Source organism: Cucurbita moschata, unplaced genomic scaffold (assembly GCF_002738365.1).
Source record: "Cucurbita moschata cultivar Rifu unplaced genomic scaffold, Cmos_1.0 Cmo_Scf00016, whole genome shotgun sequence".
Taxonomy (NCBI): domain Eukaryota; kingdom Viridiplantae; phylum Streptophyta; class Magnoliopsida; order Cucurbitales; family Cucurbitaceae; genus Cucurbita; species Cucurbita moschata.
The window spans coordinates 4880703-4888353 of NW_019268532.1; the positions used below are offsets into that span (position 1 = coordinate 4880703).

Here is a 7651-nt window from a genome sequence, read left to right on the forward strand (position 1 = left end):
AATATAGATGGTTATCTCCAATATCTTATTACTTTTTTTATTTGAGAAGTGAAATTAATTGAATATAAAATTGAAAGAATAATAAGGAATTAATAGAGAAAACATAACATCAAATTTTAATTTCGTATTCCTTAAATTCTTTATTATTATTTGATTTTGTCCATAAATAAACCAATCACATCCATTGCTACCATAATTAACCCATTCATACATTCATGCCAATGCTCTATTTATGGATTCTTTTATTATACCTTCATTTCATTCTTTCTTTTTAAGGAATAAAATTATAATTCTTTTCTTTATTATTATTATTAATATCAGGAATTAATGTCAAATTTGTAACTGCCAAAGCAAATTCTATATTAATATTTTTCTTACCCATAAACTCGAATGAGTACAAGTAGAAGAAATTCGTGGACTTAATAGTTCGTAAAATTCATTTAAAATAAATGTAACATTGATGATAATAACAAAAATTTCAAAAGAATTAGAACGCCTTGATCTAACTTAAGAGCTACCCAGAAATAAAAAATTAATTAGGGTGCGAAGACTTTGTAAACAACAATTCCATAAGCTTAGCATCAAACTTGGACTTCTTAGACAAAAGCTCAATGTACATAAGCAACTGAACTTCCCACTCTTTCTTAAAATGTTCCAAACACGAAGGCGTTAAACAATCGATATCGATATCCATTTCTTCCAGATACTCCAAGAATCCTTTTGCATACTTCATCCTACCTCCATTGCTTTTGCTTCTCTTACCTCCCCATATTCTCCTTGACAACATAAACACTTCAAATTCATGGTACTCCGAGAATTTCAAATCATTCTCTTTCTTTCGACACTCGTTCTTCAGATATTCCTTTTTGAATCGGTCGATTTTGTTACTCAGTTGATGCATCGACACTTGGTTGTTGTTTAATCTCTTCTTCACGAACTCGTAGAAGGCCTTTGAATATGAAGCATTGCTTCCTCCGAATTGGTAGAGTTGTTGCAACACAATGATTTCATCTTCTTCTTCCCACTCCAATACTCTCCTTTTTATTCTTTTTTTGCTGCTATTGTTGTTGCTCTTTGATTGCTCCTCTGATTCTTCGCTACTTTCCTCTTCTATTTTGTACTCTGAATCTGAATTGTCTTCACTTGAATAAGAATTCAACGTTCTTGAATGGCGTTTAGAAGCCATAAACAAATACTTTGGAAGACTACAACCAAAACCAAAACGCATACCAATCAAATCCACATACACAAATGATATCGATCACAAATATTTGATACCTATGTCACTTACTACGTTCTATGTTTCATTATATTTATATGGAAATTTTATTTTTCTTAAACAACATGCTTAAGATAATATTTGAACAAGGAAAGTATATTAAAAAAATCCAAACTTAATTACCCATTCATAATTCATGTCAACGCTCTACTTATGGAATCTATTATTCAAACAAATTCTATACGTATATATATGTGTGTGTGTGTGTGTGTGTGTATGCATGCAGAATAACAAAAGTGAGCACAATTCTCTCTTTTGCCCTAATTTTTTGTGGGGGTAGTGAGTTATGCAAGAGGAGGAGGTGGAATGTCCCAATGAAGAAGATGGTGAAGAAGAGATGAAAGAAACAAAGAATGAGAGTGGAGCCAAGTTTCCAAAGCTATGGAGTGAAGAAGATGAGATTAGTTTGCTAAGTGGGTATTACGAGTATCAAGGAATAAAAGCCAAATCCGACATTGGTGGATTTTATGAATTCATAAAGCCTCGACTCCTCCGTAGCTGTGTGAAGCAATCTCAAGTTTCAGATAAGATTTGTCGTCTAAAGAAGAAGTTCATGGAGCATTCATCCAAATTTGAACACAATACCCACAACACTCCTCACCTCCAAACACTATTTGAACTGTCCACCAAAATTTGGGGCAGTATGGTATGTTCGAAGTTTGAGGTGTCCAATGATTTAATGTGCGAAGAATTTGATGGCTTCCTTTTCCATGAAGGAGTGGATGTTGAGTTGTTGGAGAGTGAGAGAGTGAGAAGCATGAAGAGGAAATTTGGGGAGGTCCAGCTTTGTAGAAGCAGATTCGAGTACAAGCAAGCCAAACTAGCCAAGAACATGGAAAGGCTGAAGTATGATCATTATAATAGGGCGTTGGTGAAGTTCTTTCCTTGATTTTTCTTCTATAAAATAATATCCAAAACCCTTGTATTCTTTCTTATCACTGTTATGCAAACTTTATTAATTTTGGGATTACTGTTTTGATTGCTCAATTAAATCCTCTGATCTCCATTATTCCACCACCCACATCCATTACAATCCACGAGGGGCCCAACGTCCTCGCTGGCACTCTTTCCTTCCTCCAATCAATGTGAATCGATGTAGGACTGCCCCTAAATCCACCCCCTTTGAAGCCCAACATCCTTACTGGCACACCGCCTCGTGTCTACTCCCTTCGAGGAACAGCGAGAAGGCTGGCACATCGTCCGTGTCTGGCTCTAATACCATATGTAACGACCCAAATCCACCGCTAGCAGATATTGTCCTCTTTGGACAATTCATTTCGGACTTCCGCTCAAGGCTTTAAAACGCGTCTGCTAGGGGAAAGTTTCCACACCGTTATAAATGGTGATTTGTTCTCCTCCCCAACCAACTTGGGACATCACACTTTTAATTATTATTCCAATCAAAATCTTTTGACTCTCTTTTTTTTTTCCTTAAATATTTATCTAAATTCATATATTTTTTTAAAAAAATTAATATCATAATACTTTGTAAGCTAATTATTAAAATTCATCGAACATGAAAAAATTCCTATCAAGACCTAATTTTTAAAGTTCTAAATTTCGGACCGTGACTACGAATACAAAAACAAAAGGCGAATAAAAATAGGATCGTTATATCTACTCTATTTAAATTTTTTTTGGACAAACTCCTACTAGGTGTACTCATTTGAATTCATTCCTAAAAATAATAATAATATGTAAGAAAAAAAAGTTTGTTTGAACATCCCATATGCAGGATTAGCAATATATAGAATTTGTAATCTTGCCCGATTTTATTATAAATTTGACCAAAACTATAGAGATGGTATGAGTTTGAGTGTGAATTAGTACTAAAAAAAAAGTATAATCATCCCTTAAAAAGAAAGAATGAAATGGAGGGATAATAATAGATTCCAAAGTAGAGTCTTCCCATGAATGTGTGAAAGGGTTAATTATGGTAGCAATGGATGTGATTGGTTTATTTATGGACAAAATCAAAAACTAAAAAATTATATTAAGGTCGGAAGGTGGGAAGAGGTAGAGAGAAAGATGAAAATGATTGAATTGAAATTAGGAGTTGGAGTGAGTGATTTCAACCTTGAGAAAGCTGTGTGTAATCATGGTGCGTTTATGATGGCACCAAACCAATGGATTCCTTCTTCCAAGACACTCCAACGTCCACTTCGTCTCTCCAATTCAGACACTTCCCTTTTGGTCTCTATCAACCAATCTTCTTCTTCTCTACTTACCCTTCAAATCCACTCTCCTCGCTCCCTCCCTCCTAAAGATGAAGTGGCTATATTGGTAATTTCCAACCTTCCTCTTTATCCCTTTCTCCACGTTCTTGATGGGTCTGTCTTTTGTAGGATCAAGTGGCTCGGATGTTGCGACTTACAGAGAAAGATGAAGATGAGATTAGAAGATTTCAAAATCTGCACCCCACAGCCAAACAGATTGGATTTGGTCGGATTTTTCGATCTCCATCTCTCTTCGAAGATGTGGTCAAGTCCATCCTTATGTGCAATACCTCGTAAGTAGCCCTATTTGATTTAATTTGATTTGATAATATTTTGTGTTTCTTAATTATAAACCCATGATCAGGTGGAGAAGGACGCTGGAAATGGCGGAGAAGCTATGTGAGGTACAAGCCAAAATGAGGGAAAGTAAGAAGAGGAAAAGGAAAGGGAATAATGAAAGAGGCAATTTTCCAAATGCAAGGGAGGTTTGTAGGATGGGAGTTGAAGCGTTGAAGAATCATTGCCTTGGTTATAGAGCTAATTACGTGGTTAAATTTGCTCAAAGTGTTGAGAGTGGGAGAATTAACCTCCAATCATTAGAAAAACCAGTGTCCTCTCCGGATGCATTCCCTAAAATCAAAGGGTTTGGTCCTTTTGCGACAGCCAATATATTCATGTGCCTTGGATTTTACCACCAACTCCCAATTGATACTGAAACCATAAGGCACTTAAAACAAGTGCATGGAATCCAATATTGTACCAAGAAGACAGTTGGGGAAGATGTGAAGCAAATTTACGACACCTATGCTCCTTATCAATGCTTGGCTTATTGGTACCCTCCATAAATCACTTTTTTAACCTCATTTCATGTTTTCTTATTATATTCAATTTCAAATGTTTTTTGTTTCCTCCTAGGTTGGAGCTTGTCCAGTACTATGAGACCAAATTCGGAAAGCTCAGTGAATTGTCTTCCTTTGACTATCACAAGATTAGTGGCTCCACTCTCCACCTTTGATTTTATGTTTTTCTCTATTAATTTCTTATTATTATATTATAAATGAAAGTTAGGGTTTGGATGGGCTATTTTAATTTTGAGATGTAATTTGTTTTAATCTCTTATTATACTTCAATCATCAATTTTTATATTTTATAAAGTTGAGAGGATTTGCATAAATTCTTCAAATTACAATTGATACGATTTTAAATTTTAATATTCTAACCTCTTTTTTTTTTTTCCAATTTCTTTTTGTTAAGTTTTATCAAAATTATACCATCAATTTCAAACCATCTACTAGAGGTTGTAACAATTCGAACAATTCCACTATATCAGTATTTCGTGCCATTAATCAAATTAAAATTTGAGTAGGTGGGAATTTTTTTAGTTAAAATTAGTAGATGAATGGACCAAATTAAAGGTGAAAATTTCATGAAAATGGGGATAATAATAATAATAGATTACATAAGTAGAGTGTTGGCATGATTGTATGAGTGGGTTAGCTATGGTATTAATGTATGTGATTGATTTATTTATGGACAAAATCAAATAAAATAATGATAAAGAATTTAAGGAATACGAAATTAAAATTTAATTTTAGGTTCTCTTTATTAATTCCTTATTATTCTTTCAATTTTATATTCAATTAATTTCATTTCTCAAATAAAAAAGTTATAAGATATTCATAATTAAAAACAGATAACAATCCATATTCAATTGAAAATCAAATGATTTAAGGTTTGAGGGACAATAAGGCGTGTAATACAAAATACTTGTACTTACGATCTAAGTATTCTTCAAAATTTAGTTGTGGAGTTTGCTCTAACAAATGCATTTCAAGTTCTTATTTTTGGATCATGAATAAGGCACACTATAATTTTGTTACGAGAGCATTTAATTAATTTTGAGAAATTGAAAACAAATATATCATTTACGAGATCTTATAGATATTTAGAATAAATATCTCTTTGTCCCCATTTTATAAAACTTTCTTCTCAATTGCAAAAGTCCACTGTCAAGAAAAATGCGATTATGACAAGTGGTATTAGAGCTTTGTTATCTTCTTGATGCATTAAGACCGAAACAATGTCGATGACAAAATAGACACCCAATCACAAGCCGATCGTCTTACCTTGATAGAGGAGGAAATGTTGTTCCTTAAAGAAGTCTCTGATATTGTCTGCTTTCTAGAAGCCTGAGTGACAGAAATAAATGAAAAAGTTGAGGGAATCGACGTAATGGGTAACTGTCTTTATGGGTTGCCAATCAAAGAACTGATTTTTAGAATGGACTCGCTATAAGAAAAAGTTGCTCAAATGAACAACTCAAGACTTGTTGGTAGCCCTGGCAGCTCTGTCGCGCATAAGAAGAAATGTGGAGAAGAGTTCGACGAGCTACAAAATACCATGATGATGTTGTGTTCTATGTCGATCCAACGACATGATGCAATATGACACTCATCATCATATAACATGCTCAATATGGAAAACATCATCCTATTAAGTTAAACGTCATGCAATCATCATACTCATCATATTGCCATAAAGTGATTCATCGAAATATATATATTATGCACATCATCAAGCATCATTATAAAAGTTAATTTAATGTAAGCTCTCGGTTCTCAAGAGTTGCTCCAAAAGTTGTCAGGGTTCGCTTCCTATGGCATCGTTTGTCACCTTTCGTTAGTATTTCACATTTTAATTAATAATCAAACTAACAATGTGAAATATTGCTCTAAACCGGCCTCATTTACCTTAATTGAGACCAAAAATAGGTTCAAGAGGGTCGAAACGGTAAAAGTCGGGCCAAAATTGGAGAAGTCGAGCCAAATAAGCCGAGGAGCCGTCGGAGCCGTCGGAGCATCGCCGGAAGCTGCTGGAGTCACCACGCGTCGCCAACTCGAGCCGAGCCGAGGGGATACTCACGCTGCTGGGTGCAACGTGGCGGAAGTAGGGAGAGCCACGTGGCATAGTGTCGTCGGGTCGAGCGTGGGTTGAGTCCCAGTTCGGGTCACGTTCGGGTCGCGTCTACAAGCCGGTTTACTGTGCTTCGATTCGCAGTCTGGGCTGTAGGCGAGTTGGTGGGCTATTGGGCCGAGGAGACTTGGGCCTCGGGTTTGCAGGTGGGTTTGGTCTCGAGTTCTCAGGTTTGTAGAGCGGGCGCGGGCGCGGGTCATGGTTCGGGTTTGGTTAGTGGGTCGCACGTGGGTTGCAGAGGGGGTTGGACCGAGATTTGTTTGGGCCTCGGGTCACGGATAGATCCGACTCGGATTCATCAGATCACTTCTTCCTTACCCGACTTCCTACGTGATTTTCTGGGGACATTTCTCTCTCCTCTGCGGGGTGGTTTTCGACGTCTTTTTCCATCCTTTTTCTTCCTCTTCCTCTTTCTTGCTTCTTCTCCTCTCTCCCACGAAATTTCATGGTTGATGGACGTCAGGGAAGACGGATCTCGTTTCCTTCAAATTCTAACTTTTGGGTTCTTCCTCCTCCAACGATGGTGACAACCACGACGTAGATCTGCTCTGGGTGGATGTACCACGGCCAGTGAGTGTTTTCCTGGTTGATTTGTTTGGTTTTGAAGTTGGATTTGAGGTTTGGAGGTTGTGGGTTTTGGTTCAAGTTCTTGTCGAAAAACTACGAGTTCGATTAAATGATTGATTGAATTATGGAGAACAAGAATGATGTGTATATATATAGAATACAAAAATATATTGAGAAAATCTACCTAAAAAATTTGCAAGAAAATCGGGTAATAAACCAGTAAACAAATCAAAAGTAAATCAAATCTAAACTAAATCTAATTGGAGATTTAATTAGATACTAACGGCAGCAATCTAAACAAATATGTAACGACCCGGGAAAGAAAGAAAGAAAAAAAAAATATAGTTATAATAATAATAAATAAATAAAGGAAAACAAGAAAACGAAAAAAAAAAAAAAAACTCAGTTGCCGGAAAACCCACGAGTTTTTCGGCGACCGCCGAGTTTCGCGGAACCCACGCGAAACGACGGCCACAGCACGCCCACCCTCAGCCCACGACACCCTGCAAAGTTTCAGAACAGCTGCAAAGGGAGAAAAGAGAGAAAATTTCGAGAGAGAGAGAGAGAGAGATTTCGGACAAACGTCGGCGAGTGTCCAGTTTCTCCGACGAGCCCT

The 7651-nt window shown here is 36.4% G+C and overlaps 3 protein-coding genes across 3 annotated transcripts; 2 read left to right on the forward strand and 1 right to left on the reverse strand.

The window, feature by feature from the left end:
* Positions 1 to 532: 532 nt before the first annotated feature.
* Positions 533 to 1186, reverse strand: LOC111454655 (probable transcription factor At1g66420). Its single transcript, XM_023096147.1, has one exon. It carries the CDS (start codon positions 1184 to 1186, stop codon positions 533 to 535), a length of 654 nt encoding a protein of 217 aa, XP_022951915.1.
* Positions 1187 to 1565: 379 nt separating this feature from the next.
* Positions 1566 to 2168, forward strand: LOC111454656 (STOREKEEPER protein-like). The gene has a single exon (XM_023096148.1). The coding sequence runs from the start codon at positions 1566 to 1568 to the stop codon at positions 2166 to 2168; it is 603 nt and encodes a 200-aa protein (XP_022951916.1).
* Positions 2169 to 3313: 1145 nt separating this feature from the next.
* LOC111454659 lies at positions 3314 to 4510 on the forward strand. The gene is made up of 4 exons (XM_023096150.1): positions 3314 to 3562; positions 3625 to 3788; positions 3860 to 4327; positions 4411 to 4510. Exons 1-4 carry the CDS (start codon positions 3314 to 3316, stop codon positions 4508 to 4510), a joined length of 981 nt encoding a protein of 326 aa, XP_022951918.1.
* The last annotated feature ends 3141 nt before the right edge of the window (positions 4511 to 7651 follow it).

Excerpts from the sequence above, each read along its gene's own strand:
- LOC111454655 (XM_023096147.1), bottom strand. The coding sequence starts at position 1,186 with ATGGCTTCTAAACGCCATTCAAGAACGTTGAATTCTTATTCAAGTGAA.
- LOC111454656 (XM_023096148.1), top strand. The coding sequence starts at position 1,566 with ATGCAAGAGGAGGAGGTGGAATGTCCCAATGAAGAAGATGGTGAAGAA.
- LOC111454659 (XM_023096150.1), top strand. The coding sequence starts at position 3,314 with ATGATTGAATTGAAATTAGGAGTTGGAGTGAGTGATTTCAACCTTGAG. Across the intron at positions 3,563-3,624 it reads AAGATGAAGTGGCTATATTG|GATCAAGTGGCTCGGATGTT; the intron begins GTAATTTCCAAC and ends TGTCTTTTGTAG. Across the intron at positions 3,789-3,859 it reads ATCCTTATGTGCAATACCTC|GTGGAGAAGGACGCTGGAAA; the intron begins GTAAGTAGCCCT and ends ACCCATGATCAG.